This window comes from Vollenhovia emeryi, unplaced genomic scaffold (genome assembly GCF_000949405.1).
Source record: "Vollenhovia emeryi isolate VEMERY1.0 unplaced genomic scaffold, V.emery_V1.0 DF939135.1, whole genome shotgun sequence".
Lineage (NCBI taxonomy): Eukaryota > Metazoa > Arthropoda > Insecta > Hymenoptera > Formicidae > Vollenhovia > Vollenhovia emeryi.
In genome coordinates, this window is record NW_011967231.1 from 1,252,507 (window position 1) to 1,279,912 (window position 27,406).

The following is a 27,406-nucleotide window of genomic DNA, read 5'->3' on the forward strand; positions in this document are numbered from 1 at the left end:
TACATTCACTTGTATTATAAATGCAAAGAGCGCAACGATTAAACGTTGCAGGAATAATTAACACGCCGTACACATCAAAGAGAATAATTTTGTTATATTGGAGACGCTTTTGCGTATAATTAAAGGCTCGCGCGCGCGTCTGTGCTTCAATTAATTGTTTCTCCAATCGTTTTAAGATTAATCGTCTCCTACCTTCGCCTGCTAATCAACCCCCGTGTTTCGAGCAGCAAAGTGGCACATTGACAACTGAGACGTTATTTTAGCGTATTTTACATCTACACCGCTTCCTCGGTGGCGATTATTAACGTTGTCGTTAAATTTTCAAGCGTATGAATTTAATTATTTTAATTTTATAAAAAAATACTCCAATTTTACAAATGCATTCGAAAGAAACAATCGTATTACTTGGAAATGCAGAATAAACGACACGTTGCTTGTCTCACTTGCACCTTACGAGAAGCGTCTCGAAGTAAGGGCCTCGTCTTAGGGAAAGCTAAATTCGATTTCGCGTGTCATGCCTAGCCTTTCTTTCCGAGTGATTTAGTAATAACATCTGTACGACCAACTGTTCGTGTACGGGCACGTTTTCGTTTCTTTCGAAGATGACGATCATCCAATTTCGAGAGCCTCGTAGAGAGGAACACGAGAGGAATACGAGAGGATCGATTTGTCATGGCAATTATTCTCGCGTGGATATTACGGACAGTGAGCTGGCGCTAAAGGAGAGGAATATGCATTATGCATTGTTAATCTAGGCCGTAGCCGGCCTCGCCAATTACCGCGCAGACACCGTTCCCGCACGCTACCGGGGTGATAACATTGAATTTCGTTTTCCGAGTTCGACATCGGACCACGTGATAACATAACACCTGCCACTCGCGCCGCGATGACACGTATTTCTGACACGTTCCAGTAAGATGAAGCGGGTGTTCCCTCGCGTGACACGCCGCAATTTCCATATGCTAATTTAATCAAGTGTGCCAGAGAGTAATTTTTTATAGCAAAAAAAAAAAGAACGATGTCTTCAACTGTAAGAGGATAATTGCGTAACTGCACGACTTCGCAACATAATAGCGTGCTCTCGTCCATCGATTTTATCGAAACATTAAATTTCCAAAGTGGACACACGTGGTCTTTTTCAGACGTACGGCGTACAATTTAATCGGAGGGTTTTTCCACGTACGTATCACGCGACAATGTCCCGTTTCTCGCGCGAACGTAGTACAGCATGCGCTAACGAATCAGCAGGCGAGATAATATAATAATTATATCGCGTCTCTATCTTGTTCTCCAAGGAAATCAAATTTTGGGGTCGAAAGAGCGTGGAGTGTATTGTTACACGTTCAGAATTATAATGGCGAGTGAAGGAATATTACATTTAATTGGCACTAGCTTGAATTACTCGACGCTGTCCGGGCTCGCAAAGTATCAAGGGAATGAAATCGAGGGAGGGGTTGGGGCGTTCAGGTTTCGCGGTAACATATATTTTTCGCAGGGTTCCTACAAAGTGACTATGCAAAATTTGATCCAGATCGGCCAAAGGGTTTAGGAGTTAATAGGAAACACACACACAGGCATTCTGTTTCGTGTATATATGTAGATTATCGCGGTGTAGAAAAAAAAAACACTGTCCCCTTGGATGCATTCTCTTTTCTCCGTAATTAAACAGTCCGATTGCGTTATCTACGTTATCGTTCAATGTCATCTTGTACACTTGGTACGCCTTATATGTTTTACGCGCTATATATGCCTTCCTGATGCAATTGCCTTTACCTCGCTGCCTTACTGCCCTGCCACTAAACACAAAGACGCATACCGCTGTATCTTCCCTTGAAAGAGAAAAATAGAGAGCTGCGAGAAAATAATTTCTTTTTCTAGAAAACGCGCTTAAAGGGAAACGCGCCAAAGGAACTTGAAACCGGTAAATCTGAAAAAAAAAGCAGTTACTACATTCACGGATATGCGCATTTGCCAGTCGATATATAGTATCGTACGGAAGAGTCGCTTTGCAATTTGTTAACGTCTTATTTAAAAAGGAATGCACGAAATTGTAGACGTGCCGGTCTGTTTACGCTCGTTTACGCTTTCCGTTTCCATGATCTGTTTCATCTCATTTTTAAATTATGCCCGTTCTGTTACTCCAACTTTTACTTTTCCTCTGTCGCGATCGATCATCTCTTGATGCACGCGTAAGAGCTGCAACGATTCATCATTCACTCCCAGTCTGCACCTGCGGAGAGATAATTTGCTTCCTTCTTATAAAACTTATAAATAATTCTGCATATTATTTGCATTGCCGAAAAACTTGCGCCAGATAGTTCGGTCTATTTCTAGTTTAACATTACATTAGATTTAAATATTTACGAGAAAAAATGCTGCCACTTTAGAAATCTATGTCATTAATAATCTACAGATTATAGAAGTATATCTTGAAGTTATCTTTCTGTACCTCGTACGTTAAAAGGTTAGATTTCGCTTCTCCAAGAAAATAAAAGAGCCAGAAAATTAAATTAGTTTGTGGATAGAAAGCAGAAGAGCAAAGTAAAAGGTCGATGAAAATGTGCCGTTTATGATAACGTACGAAAGCCAGTCGATCGATTCTAACGGCATCGACGAAACACGCAAAAATAGATGGAGTATAGTGAAAATAGAAATACGATCTTTCTTATCGTTACGTGTAAAGAGCAAACAATGAAAAAACAATGAGAGAATTGACGTTTTTACGTCGATATTTTGTGCGGGTGCATGCATTAATCAGTACGGAACATCAACAACGTGCGTATTTGCCCTTTGTTAATCTCATCCTTTCACATCGAAGCTATATTGGTCTCGGTCCATTTTGAAAATTGTTGACGTTTGATAAAATGAACTCTCAGTGGAGCGCGCTAACAGCTCCGTTAGATATACACGTAACACAATAGCGACAGACGCTTCAAGAGAAAGAGGCAGTGTCGTCTCTACTTTAATCTCTCAGGGTACATAAATCTTCGAATTGACAGACGATATCCAACCTCACTCCAAGGTTGCAACCTCCGATTTCCAAGCTTTTAAAGAGGCGACAGAACGTACTGCACGCGATGGAATTCTCTTCAGAGTTTTCAGGTTTTTTTTTCTTAATCAAGAGCCCTAGTACCATTAGGAGAGTTAAACCGAATTTTATTTTGCGGATTAATTGCTGATACAATTACGTCTGAAAATTGAGAAAGTGGATGTTCGGCAAACGCTCTCGTAATAACGAATTTGCAAAATGCTTTTTCGTGCCGTTTGTCTCCCACGATAATACGAAATCAATTATCCCCAATAATAATGCGAAATTAAAATTTCATCCTACATTCGGAAACTTTTTACTCCATCCCGTACAAAAACGTGCCGCGCATTTATTCGCGGTGTAATTTAAATAAAAACTGCAACTCCCTGAAATTCAACCTACGTGAAATTTTTTTCTCCCAGCGTGTCGAGCGTTTCAAAGGGTGACGGTGTCTACGTTCGATACTAAGGGGGTATTGCTCCACTATAAACCCAGATTCTATTTTTGGCCACGTAATCTAGCCTTTAGACCGCGCATCATACTATTCACAGTATTCACGTGGTCGCGCGAATGTGTCGCATATTTTTTTAAATCCAAAGTAGAAGATCCGTGATCCACGACTCTCGATCGCGGGGCTCGGAATGATACTTCGCTATTTTATCATCCGTCTCGAGAGAACCCGAGGAGATCGAGTGTGTATAAAAGAGCTCCTTGCCTTTTCCTTTGTTACGCCCACTTTGCCTTGTTGTCTCAAGCGATCTAAAAGCAAAAGGCCGACGTTGAATATCACGTCAAAACGCATTTAATGTGTTTATCAATGTTATATATCGCGGAAAAGCTCCTAGACTCTTGTGAAAATTCTCAAGTAACCAACATCGTACGCCTTTAATGAAAACGACATTAATTGTGACGTAAAAATTTATCGGATGGGCAAAATGAAAAATCATTTTATTGAAAGTTTTATTACGTACGGAATTCCCGGCTACTTTTAATACTAAATTTCCGCGCAATTACTTATAAATCTTCAAATATAGAAAAATTATAAAGTGCATTAAAAGATACGATGTCCTGGGAACGATTCAAAAAGATAAAAGGACTTTGAGAAGAAATGAATGTTAGGGAGGAGGAAATCACGCCGAATAGCCCCGTCGAATTACGAATCAGTCGATGGCATAAATCTTTCACGCGCAAATAAAACGTCGATTCAATGGCGCGGAAAAAAAGTATGTATTAGACATTACGAACCGATATGTACTAAACAGTATTTCTATCGAGCGAGACTTTTGATTCTTCTTTAATTTATCCATTCGATAGCGTGATTTGCAATGGCTGGGAATAATCTTCATTATTTAAATTCGACGTGTAACTATACGGGAGCAAATTATAATAAATTAGGGCAGAATGGACTTTCTTGTACTCTTAAGATAATGTACGTTTTTAATCTTTGTCTTAAAGTAACGCACAATAACTGTCTTGTAACTTAAGAATACAAGACAGCCATTCTGCTCAGACCCTTATAATAAATGAGATACAATTACATATAATAAATGAGATACAAATTACATGGGCTTTAGAAGATGTCGCTTACAACGTAACTGTAAAAATGAATAAAAGTACTAAATATTTAAAATCGTGCATGCGCGTAGCGCATTCCACTTTGCGTTTATAAATAATGTTCTGAATTTGGAGCGCACCGTTAACATTAATAATAACACTTTACCCGAGTAGTTTGCGGTCTGCCCATTGGTAATGCAAGAAGTAGAAACTATTAACGTTAACAGCGTGCATAAACGTGTAACTCAGACTGCCATAAGCGAGGATACATGGCAAAAATTACTTCCGACAATAGCCCTTTCCGTAGTCTACTTTAGTTATAGACTATTCTGAAACTACGGCGAACTCTATAAATGTGCATAACAGCGACATATACAGCGAACGGTTGATATAATCGTCACCCAAGTTAATGAATAAACTATAAATAAACTAATATTGAAATATCGAAAAATGTCATGTATAATATAATTATTTGCTTTCCATATCGTTATTATACAATTTCAGAAATTCTCATAAAATAGCAATACGCGAATTATCACTTGACATTAAAAAAATGAAAAGAAGAAATACGTTACGTTGCCGATATTGCGATGGCAGATCTGTGCATTTCACATCGCAGAATTCAGTGTAATCGTAAAAACGGTCAAACATAAAAAGACTCGAGTTGATCGACGTATGAGGCATTGAACAACGGTCGCGAGAACAATGGGAACAAGTAGCTTTTATTATTAGCTTTGTCGCCTACATCGGTTTTCCTGCAAAATGAAAGTTGATCCTTACGGCTAAGCCCGCGCTCTCGACCCTCCTACGTACCATCCTTTTTTTTTTCTTTCGCAAAACTCACAGATGCCGTAAGAAATTACGCGACTTAACGTCAGTGTCAATCTTGGAGAAACATCTCGTCGACTAATCCCTAATAATTCTCCATTACATGGAGAATTACGCCCAGTTATCGGAGAATTCCATCCAGACGCCACTTGAATTGAAAGAGAATCAAATTTCTCGCCCGGCAGAAACTCCATCTCCACTACATGTCGGTACGATGCATAACACTTTTCAGCAACGAGCTGGTGTTTGCGCCCGCAAAAGGGGATTTGTACCGTATCGATTCGTGATTACACGGCGATCCTCGATATAGAAACTTTTGCAAGTGCTGTTATCTCGTCAGATCGTTTCCGGAACAATACAGCATTATATGGTAGCGTGTTTCCCCCGTATTGTATTATATATTAAATAGGAATAAATATTTATCGTGTCTTTTGGTACAATTCCATTGCTTTCTCCGTATTTGAAAATGTGTATTCAATAATAAAAATCTAAATTGCACAAAACATCTTTAATCAAACGCAAATCGTTTGTCGTTGTTCTTATAATATTGATAAAAGAATTGTGAAGAATATTTACAAAGTAACGTCTTTGTAAATTTATGTAAACGTTGTGTCACGTATTCACATATTTAATGCAGGACAGTTTCTGATTCTTGAGATCCGTTTAAATAACCAAATAAAAGAAATTTGACGAACAAACAAATTAAGTATGCGGATTTTATCAGAAAAAGAGAATACGCGAAATATCGAAAAATTATGGCTGCATATACCGTTGCAATGTTATACCTAAAAGACACAGACGATATGCAGATTTGCGCGATTTATTTAGTGCATATTTATTGTACGTAATAGATAAAAAATAATTGAAAATAGATATACTTTGATTGGTTACTAGTTATAACAATCTCTTTCTCTCTCTCTCTCTCTCTCTGTCTGTTTCAGCCAGAGAGAGAGGGGGGGGGGAGAAAGACTACAATGGCGAAAAACCATGTCAAAATCGTTTAGTAATACGAGATATCTATGAAATCCGTTTAACACATTTAAAATGGTATAAAGAGAAATAATCCTATAGCACGTAATCCTAGTAAATGCCACGAAAACAAAGTAAAAATGTTTGCAGTAAATACGAGCGGCCAAAAACAAGCGGAAAAATATACGCACGTTATGCAATTATAAGTCGCGCTTATAACGTAGAATGAACGTGTCGTCGCGATAACGAAGTTTGCAGCAAATAAATGTTTCTAAATTAAAGTGGTACTTTATCCTTACAAGGCTTTGTTCTATCGCAAATTTCGCAGACCTCGCTGAATACTAGTGCCTCCAGTTTTCGCCTATGCTCCTTATCATTTTCGTCCGATGCTTTCATGGAAAATATTAACAGAGCCAACAACGAGAAAGTTTACCGATAGTAACGATAAACATTTACCAATAATGGTAAATAAAGTCGATAAATGTGATACTAGATAACGAATATAATAAAATACATATCTTTTTTCATTATACGAGAACATATATTTTGTAAAAATATATTTGTAAAAATAAAATGTTTGGCATGTGTTTCAGTTTAGCATAACTTGTAATAATATTGCAAAACGTCGTAGTCTGTTGTAGGATAACCGTTACTCTCTCGCATTCCTCGTTGCATAATACTTGTACAATGTTTACTCAATATAGTCGACGTTATTGAGATTCTGAATACGTGATGTTAGTCGAGCTCCAACTTTCTTTACAAAATTTATGATCCCATCATCTTTTGCACGAAAGCGAAGAACTTCATCTAACAAACTTTTTGAGACAATTACGGCTACAATAGTTAAAACGTATTGAGCTTTGCGCCAGTCCATAAGTTTTAATATTTTGCGTAGCTCTCTTATTGGTTACCACTTTAGCACTATGACAGTTCACAAAAGAGCCTCGCGTAATTTGATTGCAAGAGATCTTGATGATTTAATTGCACGGTCACTAGCGGAATATTTTCTCTCGGAGAACTCGTAAACTTTCGCTTATATCACAAGACGGAATTCTCAGAACGGGAAAACTTGGCAGAATTCGATTTAAAAAACAGGGTAATTATAGAATCGCATGAATGAATTCTCATTCCAAGCGAGCTTTCCAACGAGGTGTAACACTCGCATTGTTAGTTTACTTCGTGGAAATAGATTACAAAGACGTTAAAAGATTCAATAACTATTCGCGACAATTTGGATATCAGTTTTACGTTTTGGCCCACACATTTATACAACCGTCAAATTCTCGTTTGTTTATAACATTCTTCATTAATATAGTCTTTCGGAACTTTATGCGCTGAGTATAATCCATTCTCCAACTTTTAATCTTTGATACATGAACTTTAGTCTTTAATGTGTCACTCATTTAAGGTGTTGCGAGCACGTCAATTAAATCGTCTACCGAAGCGTTTTGTGTTCGCCAAATCAATCTCGTTATTCCCAATTAAAAACATTGAACAGCTGCTGGTTATGTAATTCGTCGCTAAATAAGAAAGTTGATTATCTGTTTACGTCGCATGAAGATGAAAAAGAAAAACGTAGTGTACAAGACATGAAATTCTTGCGACAAAGGTGCGGTGTGAGCGTGAAAAAATCGAAAAGAACTAAAAAATTTGCAATTTTTTAAATTTCCTTCTCTGACACTGAATCAGAGCTTAAAGTTTTAATTTACATATTATATATATTAGCCTGTCTTTACTTCCATACATTCTATTTCTTTTTACAGCGTTAACTTAAAAGTGGGGAAATTATTTTCTAGAGAAAATTACTTTCCAGGGAAATAAATTGAAACTTATTTCAGTAAAAATTTCTAAATTTGATAAATTTTTTTTCTGTAACATAAAACGCGTTTGTGCTTGTTCAACAAATTTAATTGCTCCATGTACACAAAGTTAAATGGCTTGATGAAGTGAAAGATTGGACAACGCATAATGCGAAATGCGAGGCTACGCTGGAATTCCTCGTTAATACGAGAGATATCGCAAATATCGATTTATTCGGCATGATTTTGCAAGGCTAACCAAGATCGGGCCTCGTTACGCTAATAAGTGCCAGAACTACGGTATTGTTTAACCTTGCATTACATGCCATTTGTATAAATTTCCTTGACGTTATCGGACTCTCATCGACGCCGCTTGAATTTATTCGGCCATAGCAGAGATATTTCCATCCTGCTACTCGAATAATGAAGTTTGAATCGATTGATGTTAATATTCCGCACATATACGTGCAAACTAGATCTATTCTACCAAGTATGCAAATTGCATTGCAAGTTATTGTGTGGGTATAACAGATAAGTAGCACATTGGAGTAGGAGATGTAAGTACGAAATATTTATTCTTGTATATTATATTGTGCACGACTGGCGTGCAAATTTATGGCGAATAAATATCAATCATAGCAAACTACGGTTTTTGTGATTAATACTTCAAACAAGTAGAACAGACTGTAACCTTCGGTCGATGCCATGCACGGGGCTTTGAAGATGTTTTTGAAGAGCACGGTAATGATAATGGCATGTTTCGCGCAAACTGTGAAATTGACGTTGCCACTAATCACAGTGGCAGAAAAAGCAAAAGGCAATTTGTAACGAGAATTTGTGTACACCGCTTGCACACGCGCATACCTAATCTACAATTGTTCGACCGATCATGTAATTAGCGTTCTTGTGATGTATTCCAACTAAATCTCATTAATCTACATAATTTAAATTGCAATAGTGCATCGTCAAGTAGACACGAATAGACTTTACAAGCGTTGCCTGTGTTTATTGGCCGCGCTCGTCGCGATATTTATGAATGAAACGTGTGATAAAAGTGCAACTCGCGTGAGATGATATCGGAAAAAAATGGTGACGTTTCTAATCTGGATATTTCTAAAAATACAGAGCGATCAAAATTTTTTATGCTGTATATAGAAATACATAATATCTTTATTATGTACAGTGTCTAATCTGAATATATCTACAAAGTGTTGCTACGAGATACCGCAATACTGTCTTATTTCATAATCTATCGATAATGCGACATTGCTATCAACAAATGGAATCACCACTTCCGTTCATACTGAATGTTCAGCAGAAAACTAATTGCAATAATTTTTAATGGGGAAATGTTAAGAACTTTGTAACATTAAAAACATAAACTCTCTTATAAATAATATCAACGTGTAAATTTTTTTAGATTTTTCATCGGTTAGCTTTTGAAAACATTTGTAACAATGTTCAAAAATTTTTAACGTCACTTTTATATCGTAATAAAAGTTTTATCGCGTAATTCTCTGTGTATATTTTACACAGCGAAGCAGTAGTAAATAACAAATACTGAAATCAATTCAGTTCCATACAGAACGCATGTCTAAAAGATATCTTTAACATATCTTTAATTGATTCTCTGTCTTAGCTGCCGATACTTTTACTTGCACTTCTTTTACACAACTTCTTATAGACACCTAGTAAACTAAACTGTTTTATGAATGGTATATCTTACATTTTTGTATTTTGTACTGTAACGTGCATTGAACACAGCTATACAGTTTGAGAATACCAACTTGTCATGTTAAAGAAATGTGATACTACAAAAACGCTCGTGTCGTATACGTTGCGTGCAAATTTAAGAAGTCTTCTTCCGTGGAAAGAGTTACGTTCCGTGGATACATGTTCGTATATGTCAGTATGCATTTGTACCCCGGAGTATTTTTTAATATTTATAAAGAACTATGCATGGCAAAAGAAAATGTCACGAAGCAAAAACAAATTAAACGGGAAGTGATGCTCAATCTTTCTGTATTTCGTCGATCCCTTTCCTCAGAAAAAAGTACCTAAACAGTTTCACATGATTACTGTAACAATAATCACTATGTTATGAAACAATATTACAATATTGAAATGTACATTGAAATGTCTTGCTGCTAAAAGAGGAAATAATTTAAAAACTGATTGGAAAGATCGTGTTAGCATTACATTAGCATTACATGAGTAAAAGCTCATGCTCTTTGAGTTTATGTTTATAAGAGAAACGGATATAGTATTGTACTCTCGCAAATTACACACCTAAACAAGATGAAAGATAAACGACACCAAGTCCGTCGTGTCGGTACAATGTACGAAAAACAATTAAAGCAAAAAACATAAAGTCTACATTTCATGTAGCTAGCTATAGATAGGCTTCTAGTGTAGGCACTATAGAGCTGAGCACTTCTACTAACAAATCGATGAAACCTATTAACGAAACGATATCAAAAACAGCCGTGACCTGAAAATTAGGCGATTTCTGTCGCATTTGTTCCTTCTTTGTTATCTTGTATTATTAAGAAATGTTTTCATGCTACGTTTTATAAATCTCTTTAATAACATAAACTCGGAAAAATTTATAACTCGCTATATTAATTAGTAATTTCTAATGTTTCTTGATTTGTGAGGAAAAATTATTTGTTTCTAAAAATTTCCAAAGAGACTACTTTTTGGAAAGTACAATAAATATATCGTTCTACTTTCACTTTAAATAATATCGTTTACTTTGTTCAAGGGGTTTTAAGGAAATTATTCTTTAAAAATTGTTTTGCCTAAAAATTAATTTTTGAAGCAAATATTAAAGTAACATAAATTCCACCCAAAATATTACAAAACAAACTTTAATTTCAATTTTCTTTTAATTCTATACGTAATATTTAGAAGAATATGTATAACGCTTTGAGATCTACAGAAATCTCACATCTATTTGTACAAGCCGTTAATAATTAAAGATAGGATATAAATACAATATAAGCAATTATAATAATCTCAACAATCTCAACGCGGCGAGTTATCCGAAGTTTCTGATTTTTATCGCTGCATCTGCCGGAAAGCCGAAAATAAAGATGCGGTCCAGCGTACACGCTTGTATCATAACGAATACTTTGTGTCAAATGTGCGACGGTACATGGCGATATACTGGCCGGAGATAACTATGAGCGCCATGGGAATACACCGAGGAAAACCGGGCAACAAGTTAGGAAGCGAGGCAAGGTAGGCAGGCAGACAAATACGCAGGCAGGCAGGTAGCTAATAGGAAGAAAGGAAAGGGGAGCGAGAACCAAGGACGATGCTAGTTGACCTGAATAACATGACCCGTATTTGCTGCTGCCGTAGATTGCAGGATACACCTCTGCCTGCCGGCAGCCTGTGGGAGGTTGTCAACCGACATGGGCGTCGCTCCGAGGGAGCTCATCAAGAGCCAATTAAAACTTGTACAGCAATCTTACGAATTAATCGAATTAATGTTAAATCCGTTGGCAGACACGCACGACTTACCGTTGTCCGGTAATAATAATTCGCGGCGATTGAACCGCTGGAAACGATGGAACTCACGCGAGAATGCGAATAATGCGGCTACTGACTGCCATGGCTAGTGGTAGCATAGCTGTATTTAATAAATGTAATTTTTTAAAATAGAGCAGAGAGATAGAGAACAGAACAGAAATATTCCAAGAACGTGAAATTTCTTTCAAACGTTCATAGTATCCAGGGGTAGCCATTCAATTCGATTAGCGTACCGTTGCTATAACGTGAGGACTTTTTACCCCGCTGGGAGATGCATTAAATTCTAATTAGGCTTTCATATTGTAATAGAATCTCAAATATTAACACAGTACTCGACGACTTCTCGAATCTTCGTAAAATTCCACATGGTTTCCACAAATGGACGAACCGAATAGTATTTGCTTCGAAAGGAAGAGTTTTATATACGCGACGATTTATATAGTCGATTATAGTCGCCTGTATTTTGCCTGATTTAGGCCTGTTATAAATATCAGGTTACAATATTTAACTTCACGATGTAATTCTGTCAGACACATACATATCAAAGTCATTGCACAAATAAAACAGTCGCTATATTTATTTTACCGTATGTACGTTATAAACATAATGCAAATATTTATACATACGTACACACGCACACACCTACGTCCGTGTGTGAATAACGTGGGTGAAGAGTCTGCATGCACGCTTTATTTCGTGCAATCCCAGCATGAAATGTATTTGCCACCGACGCATCTCGTTCAATTTTGCTACGTCTACTGCGATGCGTAATTCTGAACGAACGTGACTCTCATATACAAATGGAGATTTACAAAGCCTTTTGTGCAAGCAGAGAACTCCTACACGTATCCGCCGTGATTTGCGTGTATCCTACGAATCAACCGATGTCACGCGAATTCGATCGAAAACTTTCGACTATTGAATATTAGTTAAATTTCGAAGTAGATTAATTTATTGCACAGGAATAGTAAAGAAGGGAACGAAAAAGGAAGAGGAGGAAGAGAAGGAGAGAGAGAGAGAGAGAGAGAGGGAGAGACAGGAGTTAACTTTAGGATTTGTGAAAACTCAATTACGTGAAATGAATATTTATAATACATGCTAAAGTTCTTTTCATTTTCATATAAATTTCCATACACATTTCCATATATCTTTCCATACCCTCTTTTCATTTACATGTACACGATTTACATAAGTATAAGAATTGCGAAAAATTATACATCAAGATGTTATAAAACCATGAATATACCTCTCGAAAAACAGAAACTTTTCATAATGATATTACGATCGGAATAGATCACCGTCTCTAAATCTTAATTTGCAATACTGTGTGCACGAGGAAGGAAGAGGGCAAGCACGTGCATGTTCCGTTATTCCTCCATGTACGCGCGCTTGTTTATAAGGATGATCGTTTATTGATGTACTCGTTGGAGATTAAAAATTGATCGCGTCCGTGGCGACCATGGTCGAGCTATCCAGTACAGGGTCAAGTGTACCAGACACATCGCCAATTGTTTGCATATCCATATCTACGAATGTCAGTAGACTCACACACGTGCGCACGTGCGCGCGTTGGAATGTATCTTCTTCATGTCTTGCGAGTAAAAATACGGCATGTTAAAAATAATATTAAATGTTACACGTGGATGCGAATAATGTTTCACGTTGGCCGATCGTTAATAGCGAGATGCACTAGCGCGAAGCATAATTGCTTTTGAAGCTTTTCGGAAGTACGGATAATGTAATAGCGATCAGAGAGAGATTAATAATCATTTTAGAGCAGGTACATATTGCACTCTTCTAAACGTACGTAACTCGCCGAAACGTATAAATGTTATTAGAACCTTTAATTCTAATTTGATATTCCAATAATAAATATGTACGGCGGTTATTATTGATTGTCTGTAATTCGTTGAAAGTATTAAAAGACGAGCTTTATAGATAAAAAAATTGCATATTAGTGAACACACGGAGGCGGTGCCACGTCATCTCACGGGCGAATTTTAGCCGTATCAATGTATCGTCGATCGAAGCTTCATAAAAGAATTATGAATCCGATTTTATCAAACCCAAATTGACCGGCGCACTGTCACGTTAGGTCACATGACATGTCCAAAATAAAATTGTAGATAGTGATTTGCAATAAAGTAAAAATGAGAAAAGGAATCGAGGGAAGGGAGATGGGTATTTTTTTTTCGGAAAAAGAAGAAAGACAGAGGCGGGTATTTTCCTGGATGCTGCGGTAAATAGATAATCGAAGTGAAAAGCAGCTTCAGTGACCATGGCCTTCTGGGAAATCTGAGAAACGGCTAGGGAGGAAGCGTTGGCAACGGGTTCAAGGCCGGAGACGCGCCGTGCCGCGCCGCGCCGCGCCGCGACGCGACGCGACGTTGGGCGTCACTTCGTCTCCACGTGCCGCAACTATAACTTTTATTCCGGTCGACAAAACCTGCCCTGGACAATGAAAAACACAAGAGATCCGCTTTAACTCTTTGACACTTCAAGTTAAACAAATGTCTTGATAATTAAACTGCAAATTAAGATTGTGAAAGACAAAAGTCCATTTAAATGAGCTTAAATGTGCAATACATGTATGTTCTCTTTTCTATAAAGAGGACTTTGTAGGGGCTACTTTTTAATTTGGGCACAGGAACGCTCGGTCTGTCCCTGTATGAACGCTGACTAATTTATCGAGGGCCAAATAATCGAAGTTTACCACGTTCATTTACATGTGCCACGATGGCAAGCTGCCAACATGAGTACAAACAAATTATCGCGTGACCGATAGAGTGTACACTCATCGTGGGCGTAAATAATGCGTACACAAATAAGTCGAAAATTATCTCGTTAGAAGATGCAAAATCAACATTGCGATGGCGACTTGATCTTTGTGCAGAGAGAAATTAACTGCTGAATTTATCAAATATTCCAGTCGTTTTCAAGCAATTCATAAAACAGCGATTTGCATTTTATGATACCAATAGATAAACTAAATTGTTTCTAATTTAAATGCCTGTCAAATCATCGCCAGGTTGAAGACTGGTCGTTTGTCTTTTGAATTTACATGTCGTCCTGCATTTGGAATTAAACGCGCGTAACATTCAGAATAGATGGAGCGTGGATTCTACAACTGCGATATAATTTGTGCGGTGAAACAACAAATCCTTAACGCATCGCCAGCCAAGTGGGTGTCATTGTATCGCGGCGTGTATATCGATTCTACATTACTGACCCACGTGTCGAGAACATAAATCACGAGTCGAGCATCCAATTGTAAAACTATAAATTGAAAATACACGAATTTTTCGCGGTACTAATAGCCACGGTATCAGCTCTTAATTAATCCCGCGCATGTGTCTCGTAAACAGCGGTTATTAAATGGACAATTTACATGTCTCGGTGGATTCGAGGGGTTTCAGGAAGAGGGGGACTTGAGATCGATATCCCGCGTAGTCATGCGAGGTTCAATGTTCCCGCGAAGGCCCTTGAGTGTACTCTCAAGGTATCGTCGCTACAAGCGCGCGTCGACCTAGAACATTACGCGTAGAATGATATGCAAATGAGCTCCAATGAGTGGAATAATAACAATGTCTCCATAAACTCGTTAACAGAAATTTACCCGCGAGTATTACAGTAATTACAAGTCTTTTGCCATCTAATTATTTGCGTAATACAAATAAATTTCGCTGTCTTGCGAGGTTATTATAGCTAACACACGCTAATGTCGCAATCAATTTTTTAATAATTATTTAATCCAATGCAGGTTTTAGCTCAGACTGCGTTGTGCTACATATACGGATTCATTAACATATTTATAGGCGCGTTAACTCTTTAATAGAGTGCGCTCATATTTGCAAGCGCTAATGATAAAGTTGTACAATGGATAATGATGTCGAATAATTTATTATTAGCAGCATGTTTAATTATCTCTAATAATTTTACATTGTGCGTGACGTATGAAACATTTTCCAACGACGCCATTAATAATATCCTTGTACAGCACATTTGTATTTTAATCTACATATATTATGCATTATATAATGATTTTGTAATAATTTCCATTTAACAAAATTTCCTCATTAAACAATAAAAAAATATTGAGCTTGTTAAAGTAAAATAATCTTTTGAACGTATGATTTATTAATAATCGCTCGCTCTGATTTTACCTCTGACACGGCTAACAAGTCAATGTGCGCATATGCGTTTTTCGAAAACGTTATCGGTCCAATATCAAATTACGAGGTTGTTCTCGTGATTGCGCGATTCTGTTTAGCGACGAAGGCAACTAAATCCCAATTTGCGCCGTTAACGTTCGATTGACTGATTATTTACGACACGCGTGTCGTCACGAGATACTCTCGCCGAGCGAAAAGGGTGAAGAAGCTGCGGTTACTAGTCGTGGGTGTTTCGTGGCGCCGTGATGGTGGTGACGCAAACATTTGATATACTACATCAAATTCACCCCATCCGTAACGCCATTCACAGCAGCTCGCGTGCCTAACAGTGTGTATCGAACAAACAATACCGGTTAAAAGCCTGTCGAGAAATACTCTAATAAGTTCCCATTCAAGTTAATAGTACAATAAATTTATATATTTTATACCGAATTATGTAATCGCACATATTAGCGATGACAATTGAATAATTATCCGAACTGTTATTGAAAGTATGACAATTTTGCAGGATTATTGATTGCGCGCGATACTTATTACATATTTGCGACGGTAATAAAAACGTATAAAAGTTAGTCTGTAATTACAAAAGACAGACATATCACCGATATACTTTTATCGATACCAAATCTACGATAATAATTAAATAAAATGTTTAGCTCGTAAGTTTGATTGAAGAAGTTAATTGTTCAGAAAGATCCTTTGGCAGATCATCAGAGGTGCTCCAGGCCAAGTTTAAACACCATACATTATTGAGATTAATTTCATTTAAATTTAATGAATAAAGTTAGCTTGTTACGTGCAAGGTAACATAACAAAGTTAAAGGCCAAACGAACAATAAAGGAAGTTATAGTTGAAGAATTTGCTTTAATTTCAGTCTGTTTTTATTGTATTAGTTTATTTTTATGGTACACTCTTCTTTTTGCGCTTCAATTATTAGGCTGAAGAAAAGACTTAATACAGTGGAAACGTCCACAATGTTTCCTTTCAACCGTAATCTCCTTTATTGTTCATATTTTAGCCTTTGACTTTTCTGTACTGTTTCACATTTAACTTGTTTCGCTTCCGAGTTCGGAGTTCTTTGCTGAGATCGGCGAAACTTGGAAAAATACGCGTCGCAGTGCACATTGCCACTCTAGATCGAAACCTCAAAACAGTTTCGCAAAGTCTCGCGGTAATCATTAAACTCGATTCGTTGTTGCACAACGTGCTCTTGCAGGCAATTTCATTCTTTATTTCAAGATACAGTTTCCCTACGAGAGGAATAAGCGTTCTTTTATTAGTTCATATGCCAGACTTTTTTTTATACAAAAAGATCGCGAGACATCTAAAGGACGAGACGTATGATGATAATGAGATGTCACCGATTTATTTATAGGATAAATGCGAAATTGAACCGAGATTGCCTAGTATCGAATGAAAATTGGTACGCGATTCACCGACACGATTTATAAGTGATACCCGAGCGGATACGCTTGGGAAATATCCTGCGCCCTCAAATTAATCTCCCCCCGAGTAGAGAATCCGCCGTATTTGCGCCACAGTCAGAAATGCGGTTGTAAATTTGCAACACCAGTAAACGCGGTAGAGCAGAGGGGTCAGGAATGCTACGTGAGATTCCAGAACGATCGATATGTTGACGGTGAATTAATCAATATACGAGATGATGATTTTCCATCCGACAAGCCTGCATAGTTCGTCACACATATCTTGTCGCACATATTCTAAAGTCAATTCTCATTGTCCATATACCATACAATATATAGAACAGTAAGAGAAACGTATTACGTTAAACGTGTTATGTAAGGAACTAGAATAGAGATGTATATTCACGCGAGAAATATATTAAATTTCTCTCAAACTGAGCAAATTCGATTAAGCGTAAATGTAAAACTGAAATTTTATTTTAGGTCATTTTGCATTAGCTAACTTGAACCGCTTGGCATTTTTTAACGTAATAAATGCATAAAAATAGAACGAATGGCGATAAAGAATGAGTCACTTCAATGATTCAATAATTGAATTTTTCAGCCCTTGTCACTTGGTTACATTTCTGCTAGAAAATATTTCTACCCTTGAATCGAATAAAGATATAATCATCAGTGATAAAGAGTGCGACACAAAAAGCAGTTTTTTGTCAAGGCCGAAAGATAGATAATACAAAGAATATAATTGACTTTACGATAATACTATACGATAATCGTTATGCTATAAATTTGTGTAATAGCATAATGGATGTAAGAGAATAAGGATAATTTTTTAGACTCTTAGCCTTTATTTGGTTTAGATACGACTTTTATCGTCTGCAAACATTTCCAGTATTATAGAACTGACATATTATGATTGTTGGAATTGTCTTTATCATTCATTAATTAACAACTTTGAAGACAACGACACGATTTGGCTCTATTGTACTACTGAGTTTCCTTTTTTGTTTTTATCGTCTACTATAAACAATCAATAAACTAATGTGTAAAAATTTTAAGTCCAATTTTAAAGCTTTTTTCAATAAGCTTCACTCAATTCGGTCTAATTTTAAATATAATGAAATGAAAAATGAAAAAATAATATAGTGAAAAATATAAATAGATCTTCGCAAAAAGAATGCACCTTAATAATATTCACTGTATTATGTCAGTACGAGCACGTGTCATTTCGTGAGACTTTCGCAAAATTGAATTAATAAGTTTTATCATTAGCTCGCAGTGTCAGTCAATTTCAATATACGTAAGTTTGTTGAAGTCCATTCAAGTTTTATCATCTATAAAAAATATACAACTTTGTTCTCGATGCGCCTGTAGCGATTTACCGAGTCACGTTCTCTCGGATATCAATTTGAAATTATATCAATTACGAATGAATCCAAGTTTAACATAAAACGAATAGTTTTAAAGCATAAAGCTAAAAATTATGCTTTTATTACTTTTTTCTAAAAGTTCGTTTTTTATTAAAATTTTTCTGGACCGTACTAATTTGAAACATTTAACATGCGGCACATAGTGTGGCCTTGCGTTGGGAATATTTTGACAAATTCTTTTTTTTTTACTAAATTTACTTTATTCCGATTTTATATCTCTTTTGATATTAATTTAAATTTATTTTATGGTTACATGCGATATTTTCCAGTATGATTACGAATTTATGACTACACGAAATAGTAGCATTAAACGAGCAAAAGATTTCGTGAATGACCCTCGTTCTTTTGTGTGTTTTTTTTGCGAGAATGAGTAAATATTTTCTCTGTGAGCTCGTCTGTCTCGATACGAATAGCTATATAGTCTGCCTACCTTCGAGGGTTGCGAAGATAAAAAGTTAAAACAGCGTAGAATACTCTCACAAAAGGACACTGCGCATTGCTCTTCACCGATTTCGATAAAACTTGCAACAATAACAGGGGATATTATCTAATCAATACATGCAAAGCCGTTTTCCAATCCGCTATTTCCCTTGAACTATACTTCTTATTTTCCAACGCGACGTGTACAATTGTAGAAATCACTTACTCAACTAAGGATTTTAAACCATCTCTTTGTCTCACAAGCGACGTGTTCCCGGTAAGCTTAAATGTAAATTTAAACCTCTTTGTGAACAATACGCTCGGGGTAATAAACAGTTTTAACGCTTTTCTTATTGTATTTTATAAGTATTATAAATATTATAAGTATTATAAGTATCATAAAAATTGTTCGATAATCACAATAGTCATTCAACAAAATGTTTGCATATTATGCATCTGTTATAATCAGACGCGAGACAAATAAATATTTTGCGTAAGGGAGGACGTATTTACAAAATTTGAATCAACTGCAAGCGCGTGAATGTAAAGATAAGATCAATTTAATCATCTTTCGTTTCAAATTATAACATTGAATTAACAATTTTTATTTCTTTTGATTTCTTTTTATTTCTTAATTTAATTAAAGTATTAATGATATCACGGTCGTGTTGCGAGCGATTTGTTATCAATTCAGAGGAGAAAATAATGATTTAACCGTTAACAAATAAATTTTCATGCGTTCTCACGCACGTCTTCTTTACCGAACATTAAATTTTTTTTTAATCAAACTGAAATATTCAGATTTTTTTGGACAATCCGGCAATTTTTAATTAAGAAGGAAAATGATATTTCAAGTATGTCATGGTTACCAATATTCATTATTTAAGTTTCGCACCATCCGCGAATTTCCTGTTTTCATTGCAAGAAACGTCGCATTCCAGCACGTAATACTAGGAGTCGCTCGTTTCTCGACCGGATATTAACACCGGATGTTGACGTTCAGTCAATACCGACAAATTCCAGAAATTACGTTTCAGAATTCAGAAGCATCCACATATTGGATCACTTGCAAAACTCTATAATATAGATATGAGGGATACCGATGCAAATAGGATTCTATTATGGCGATATTAAGTATCAATAACAAGCAATGCATGTTTGCGCATATTTAAACGCACTTTAATACGCAGGCTATCGCGAACGATGGTAAATCTATGTATATTTACACCTGCCGAATGACATCGCCGTATTGTAACTTGTTTCTTTATCATTTTATGAAATACGCACCATTCTACAGCACGTAAATTATAACACGATTATACATATATTATTCATAAAATCAAATAATTTGCAAACGTGGCGTACAAAACAGGATTCCGCAAGTTTATGGACTATAGAGCTTCCTTGTCGTTTAGCCGCGAAAATGTTCGCTCTGCCAATTTCCACGTGAAAAAAAAGATGTTCAAACAGATATTAACTCTTCTATGTTCATTCGTACAAATGCAGTCGGGATTAAAACGAGCTGGGAGGGAATGTCGTATATCTCTGCTTTGCGATATTGCTACGTGGCATGAAAATATTTATTCTTATGGCGATTTTGCATGACAAATGTAACAGTGCTGTTTGATACGAATCGTTTATAATTGCATATTAATGTCAAAGATTTAAATTATTAGCGCTTATATTATTTATACGAGAAGATACTACGGACGTTTGTTTTGCCGTCAATTTCACTGAAAAACTACGGTAACTTGTATCTTCATCATCAGCGTAACCTTCGATGAAATCCTCTTGCACGTGTAATTCCCGGCATTCTTCCCTAATGGGAAAGCGGTATCAAGACTGTTATCCTCACTGACTCATGGCCAAATTCGTAACATTCTCCCGCAATAATCCTGCCGTGATTATCAACCAACGGAATCTTGTCAAACGCGACATTTGCCCCAAGAGACATTCGCTCTTTTCCTTTGACGCAAGCTCTGCATTCCTAAGATAATTTTTCGCCATTATTCATACAATGTGCGGTAAATCGATTGGTACTCGTCGATAAATCGATGTGCATGCATGTACGTCACGCAACGTAAAATTTAGAAAGATGTGAACAGATCAGACGACGTAAGTAATCATCGTTGTATTTACGTTACGTAAGATTTGCCTTAGCAAGCACGTAACAAGGGCAAGCGGTATGGTCGCGGTGGAGTTGAAGATTTATCACGAAGATATTTACATCGCAAGGACAAGACGATTAGAAATGCATAACTCGATGGGATTTAAATCTGAATATTCATACCGTCAATGAGTGTAATAATGAGTGATGGCGTCCCACGCGCGGAATAAATATTCCGCTGAAATCGCCGTAATACTATTAAAAAAAACTCATGTATATATTAAACAGAATCTACATATTTCGCTTGATCGGATAATCACTTTACTCGTCAATGAAAACCTCGCGCAATCTTTTGAATGGATTTTTGCAGCCGTTGCCGCAATCAGGATGTACGTAAACGTGTGCGTATTACATATTGTATTGTTTTAATAAACCTTCATAAGTTATTTCCGAATGCTACGATTATTTTTATATTCTGCCAGGATTAATTAATAACATTTTGCACTTTTAATGTGAGCGTTTCGTGAATCATGCAAATAAATCAAGCAAAATTGATATTAATAATTGAAATAACAGAAAAGAAAGACACTAGGGGTAATGGGAGCCGTCACCTGATGGGTGATAAATAATAAATATAAAATTCAAAGTATATATATTAAAGAGGTGGTATCATAAGTTTACAAAAAGTTAGACGTTTTGGTAATGAAAGTGACTCTCTTCAGTAACATTCTGATTAAAAACCGCCAAGTCATTATTTGAACGGTGATGAGTCGTTGCAAATGAAGTTAATTGGAATTAAAATATATAAAAATCATAGAACGTCAATTAAGATATACGCAGATTATGCGTAATATAAAAAGCTGAACACTTATGTAACCGTAATCCATCGTGATTTTACAGCAAAGTATCTCGACAGTCTAATACTTATTGTTAGTTGGGTATCGGAGGGTCGTCTACGGACTAAAGTTAAATAAAAATAATAAATACCAGAGGTGCGTCAGAAAAAATAAAAAGTAAAAGATTGTAAAGAAATTAATAAAAACAAATGAGACAAATAAAGTAATAAATTAATTATTGAAGGGAAACGAAATAAAAAGGGAAACGCTTACTGTGGAAAAGACGACGGAAATCCTGCAGCACAAATGAAAGAAGCAATAAGCGGATGTCCGATTTTTTTCAAATCGACTTTCCGATCGTTTTCCGATTTATTTTTATTGGGGATCGAAACTGCTGTCCGTTACAGCCCGGTACACAACCGGGATGTGCAATATGCATATGACGAAATTCGTCGAAATCTGATGCGTCACTCCTCGCCGCTGTAACGCAATTTGTTTTCCGTTTCGATGATTGACTTTAGCCTCCACGTGCAAAACGTCAACCGGAAAATGTTCCGGCACCGTTTCCATATTCCGTATTTCCAATTAATGTTGGTAGAAAAGGACGCACGAAGAGTTCTCTCAAATCTCCTCTTCTGCCGTCACTCTGTTCTTCTACATAAAATGTACAATAAACCATATATTATGTTCTTGTACATATACGAGATATTTTTTTTCTTCGATGAAATCTCTTTTATCAGAGACTAAAGCCTAATTTCTTACGGAGAATTGTTGAACGCATGAACTGTAAGTCAATTCGAAAAGAGTCACAAGGAAGACTAGGCTTGTTCATTTTTTGAAAAGTTTGACAAATAGAAATTGTAATACAGCAACGTGAATAATTTAATCTGAAAATATTACAGTAAAATAAATGCGGTAAGAGTAATATCGTTATATCTTCTCCGCTATGTTTTCGTATTGTGTCTATTTCACGCAATTGAGCGACGCAGAATGTAACAAGACCGACTCTCAAGGTTCTTATCCCCTGCCAGATGCTTTCAACGGCAAAAGCACTGTTTCATAACTTAACCATATAATACATGCAATTTACTTCTTTAATAGAAATCCTCAAAGCTGGAGCAAAAGGAAATATAAGTTTCTCCGTTTTAAGAAAGGGAGAAAAGAAATATCCGCGAGCGCGCGCGCGCGCGCGTTTGATCCACTTTCGCGGTTCTCATATCTGTTAACGTTGAACCGATTGAAGCAATAGCGTTTCGAAGTTTATAACATTTGATGACACTCGGCAAGAGCATAAGTAAGAGCAGGTTAAAGGGAACGTGCCTTTTTCTTGTGACGTGTAAATAAATTAATAAAGCCTGAAACTTACGTTTCATTAGCTACAATATAAATCCGTTGCCACCGCATCACACTATCCACATAACTCGGCATCTCCCTTTACGAGATGGAAATTCTTTTTGCCGCGATTTATTCACGGTACCCTTCGCTACTCACTCGGTCGAATAATCGATTGACGTGTAGATCTTACTAGTGACAAAGGTGGAAATGAGGGGGCGAACATCCTCGTTTAGCCAGCAAGAGATAAAATCCTGCATCGCGGAGGAAAAAACTGTCAATATTTCTATCACAATTACCTTAACCACTTTATCGATCGTCGCGGGAACACTTGCTTTAATGATTCAATGAAATCCAGCTATAAATTGAGGAGTCATGATTGAAAAATAAAACGTCAAGTGAGATTTTATTCAACATCACACTCGTTTAAATATCGTGCATTGAAAATTGCGCTTTTGAGTAATTCTATAATCTCATAGTAAAATAATTCTGTTTTTGTTCCGTTCCTCCGATTTTTTCTCCGTGCACAATTTTTCCACAAATTTGTGATACTAAACATCCAGAATGAGAAATTTACCGAGTGTTCTCATTTTCCATAAGCCGCTTCTGTTTACGTAGTCTTTTAATTACGAGCAACATAATACAATCACGATGGTCCAATTGTTTAATTAATTAACCTCTCGTACTTTATTTACTTCTCCGTTACTTATCAGCTAATGAAATGCAAGAAGACCGAATATTTAGTAAAGACATCACGACAGATTACACATTTCTTTAGTTCTATTTTTGTATTCAGTTACTAATTCGAATTACAACTGTAAATTCCCTTTGTCTCTCTTTTTGTGTTTTTTTTTCACTCGAGAAATATCGCTCAAAAGTACCATTTAGATATATTTTGCACATCACGTGTGAACAATCGGTCAAAAATATTGCAACAGTGAGCAACTTAGTACAAACTTACTAAAAGTTATAGCTTTAAGCTGAGATTAAAAAAACTTGCACAATCTTCTCTTGAACGCACTTCAAAATATAATGAAACCATACGTATAATGTTTCACAAGAAATTACAAGGCTGTTATCAGCTTTCGTTCATTCAACTTTTGTTACGATACGCGAAATAATTAATTGAGAGACTAAAACACCCGAATTGATTTTATTAAAAAGCACTTATAATAGAAATGGTTCATTGAATAGCGGAAAAACATGTCTCCTGCAAAACACTGCGCTCCGAATACATCTCGATGTCGCGAAATTAATTAAATATTCTCCTCGCCGCGAGAATCGCTGAGCTTGTCGTTCAGCAAATTACCTCCGGTTGATTTTGATGATGTCGAAACTCTCATAAGATTCAAATACGCATCCTCGCCATTCAGAATCCATCCGCCGTGTCAGCGTGAACATCTGCATTCCGATTCATTCGAATTGCAAATGTGAGATAATGACAACTAACGCATGGCCGAATTTAATCGAGCACGACGGGTCACTCTCTGGAAGCGGAAAGCTCGCCTCTCGTTCGTTTTTAAACGATTCCTACGAAATGATTCCTATCGGATACTGCGCGATATCCATAAGTACTTTCTTTTTTTCCGACCGTAGCAGGAACGCTCCGTTTCTCCGCTTCTTTCATTTCCCAAACGTTTTGTGAAAAATGGTAATGTTCAGAAAATGTATCATCGTTTCTGCCTGCAAACACACTGCTCTCTTATATTTAGTTATTATACTCGCTTATATAACAATTACTAATTGTTTGAGCATCGTGAGATGATAGAGAATTTATTAAAATACAATGTAAAATGTAATTGGCATTTTCTGCAAAATCGTCTCAAGATATAAAATTTCAAAGCTAATATAAGGAAGAAAATAGTGTGTATTTTTGTAAAAAGAATTGTCCGTTTAAATTACATTTATATAAACTCTAATATTCGCACAAACTGAATGCTGAAATCAATTTTCCGATATCCAAAGGATCGTCTACAATAGATGAAGTAAGCCCGGCGTAAGAAGTAGGAGTAAGGAAATGAATAATTTCCATTTCTTACTCCCACTTCAGCTCTGACGCTTACTCTCGGTGAATTAGAGCGCGGTTCGACCAGTGCTACAAATATTTTAAAAAATTATGCCTGCACTTTAGCTTTTACATTGATAAATAAAGGTCACGGTTTTCTTATTTCTTACACTTGTTCTACTGCTTATTTCCAATGTAAACGGTCCTTTAGACAAAGGATAATTATACAATAGTTACATTTATACAATAGATACAATTTCAAAGAAAATATAATTAGAAATGCGGGTATATGTTTGTTTCAGAAAGTGAGCGGATATAACAAAGTTGTGAGGGAAAGATGAAGAATCAAATGAGGTGAATTGAAAAGAGTTTCGAGGGACGTACCCCATATTCCTGTGTATCAAGTCAATTTCCGCTTCTCGATGCGGACATCAAGCTCGACGTTACGATAGCTTATAATTTTTTAACGGATCAATCGCCTTAACCAAGTCCAAATACCTTAGTCGCGAATCTCCAAGGGAGGAGTTTCTCCAATACGGTAGAAGGTTTGTCGAAGATAAAAGTCACGATGGCGCCGCAGGAAATTGCTCCCCTCAGATAATCCAAAATGTAACGGAAATCGAGGGATTAGGACCAGTGTATTCTGGCCGAGGCATTTTGCTGCTCCGATGAGATAATCGAATCGTGAACACATGATTGACACTTATGAAAAATCCTTCTTTCACTCCTGACCAATCGATCGCGAACGACAAATCATTCGATCAATCGTTCGTACTATTGACCGAGCTGCGTCGCGGCAGCCTGAGAGACTTGGCGTCATGACATCACACGAAGGAGGGTGCGTCTACGACGAGGGACACCTGACCCGGAGAAGACCGCACAGACGAGGATAAGAACGAATTTTTCCTCTGCCGTGAGAGCGACAATGTCAACGCTACCGTCCACCACCTTCGCCGGGGAATTGACGACCACGCTCATACCCACCGCCGCCAGGATTGACACGCAGCTGGACCTCAATCGCGTCTCGTTGGTCCTGGCGGTCTCCATAGTGTGCATTCTTTCGCCCATCACCGTTACCGGTAACTCCATCATCCTCGCCGCCTTCTACAGGTACAAAAGACTCAGGACCGCTTCCAACTACCTTCTGGTCTCATTGGCCATTAGCGATTTCGGGGTAAGCCTTTCTTAATTTGCATCATGTGTTCTTAGTTGTTAAACGCGTGCACTTGTCGTACACATAATGTACTAAAAGTCAATCAGCGAATTATCACTGAAAACAGTGAATAGTCGACAAGTATACCACTGCAATTTTCAGTAGTATACTTTTCAGTGATAATCCACCGATTGACTTTTAGATAGTAAAAAAGGAACAACTATAGAATTTTACATAAAGGAGCCAAATCAAACTTAAAGAGTTCCCGAGAAAAGATAACATAGATGTAAACCGATACTTTACATGAAAGAAATTTATTATTATACATATATGTACGCTAATTATTTAACTAAACGTAGAGGACAGTCCCCTACTATGAGAGAAGTTTCTAATATGAGATAGCGAGATTGCTGCTAAATAGGCATCTGTTGGTTCCACCATGAATTTATTGCCCTTGGAGTGAAATCTACAGTAGAAAATTCATTGTTAGGTCGTGTAATCGTTGCGAAAGAGGATTTGTGATCGAACTTGTATGTTGAAAACTTGCTATTAGAAGCCTATCTCATAATAGGGAACTTTCCCTTCTACGTTTTATTGCGTCTCGCGATACGTGAACAAATCTATTTATCTATATGAGTAGCTGGATTATACAGCTGAGAACAATTGCCACTGATGCTCTATAGTACTCTCACGTGTAAACTGGTATCAAACGACGCCAATCTCGCTGTATCGTCGCAAGTCCGATTTACGGACTGACGTTTCCTCGCGGCAGCGAGACAACTTAGTTAGATCCGCAATAAACGGACGACGC

At 36.8% G+C, this 27,406-nt stretch overlaps 1 protein-coding gene across 1 annotated transcript in view; it reads left to right on the forward strand.

Moving 5' to 3' along the window:
* Positions 1 to 27,406, forward strand: part of LOC105567709 — a 35,276-nt gene that overhangs the window by 400 nt on the left and 7,470 nt on the right. Inside the window, exon 2 of the mRNA XM_012022789.1 lies at positions 25,745 to 26,616. Coding sequence (XP_011878179.1) covers positions 26,368 to 26,616 — 249 coding nt within the window. The 5' untranslated portion in view covers positions 25,745 to 26,367. The remainder of the gene's footprint in view (positions 1 to 25,744; positions 26,617 to 27,406) is intronic.